Raw genomic sequence first — 796 nt, 5'->3', positions numbered from 1 at the left:
CTGCAAAATGAGTGACATCGTCGGAGAATTCATCACCAACAGCACCACCAGTAACCGACCGGACCCCTGCATCCGTAAACAGCAACCGAACACTCACTGCATCCGCGCTCATCCGTGCCATCTCCGCAGTCATCCAGGAAGTTGCAAGCCACGGCCGGATTGTAGCACTGGCCATTATCACAAGCCAGCTGTCCCGGCGTGCAGATGGGCGCAGGCGTCGTGAGGTGGTCTCCTCCGGGAAGATTCTGGTTGAGAGATTCCTCGCACTGGGGCGTCATCGAGAAATCGTCGACAGCGAGACTGCCTATGTAGTCCTGACTCGCCCTGCCTTCGAGGACGATCTGCGAGGGAGGAGGAGGGGGAGGCGGCGATTAGACAGGCATTGATGGTGTGTTTGTGTGCACGGCAAGGAGGGGATAAGGACTGCAGTGAAGCAACAGGAAGATAACATAAACTGACAGAAATGAAGCAATAAATCAGTAAATTTAATTTCCACATGCCATACATTAAGAAATAAAAAGCTACGTACCTGATAATTCTTATTCTCGGTCGCATTGTGAACTCTAAAATCTGCCCTTAACCAGATATTCTTAACAGACGTGTCCATTTCCTTAATAAGAGTCAAGCCATCCTCGTAATAACTATACCGCCTGTTGACAAGTAATAACAATACATGTAAACACGATTTCATCCTGAGTACAGCATAACATTAAAACACATATCTCTTTATTCCATAATCTACCAGGCACTATGAATAGTTTCAATGCAGTATGATTTAAAAGGCGTGTAGAGCAAC

At 47.2% G+C, this 796-nt stretch overlaps 1 protein-coding gene across 1 annotated transcript in view; it reads right to left on the bottom strand.

Moving 5' to 3' along the window:
* LOC119592422 (MAM and LDL-receptor class A domain-containing protein 2-like) overlaps positions 1-796 on the bottom strand; it is a gene marked incomplete in the record, with an annotated part of 30439 nt that overhangs the window by 7487 nt on the left and 22156 nt on the right. The window contains 2 exon segments of the mRNA XM_037941244.1: positions 98-341; positions 530-650. Coding sequence (XP_037797172.1) covers positions 98-341; positions 530-650 — 365 coding nt within the window.

Source organism: Penaeus monodon, chromosome 30, assembly GCF_015228065.2.
Source record: "Penaeus monodon isolate SGIC_2016 chromosome 30, NSTDA_Pmon_1, whole genome shotgun sequence".
NCBI lineage: Eukaryota > Metazoa > Arthropoda > Malacostraca > Decapoda > Penaeidae > Penaeus > Penaeus monodon.
Note: the sequence above shows the minus strand (reverse complement) of the source record. Positions and strands in the feature narration are given on the sequence as shown.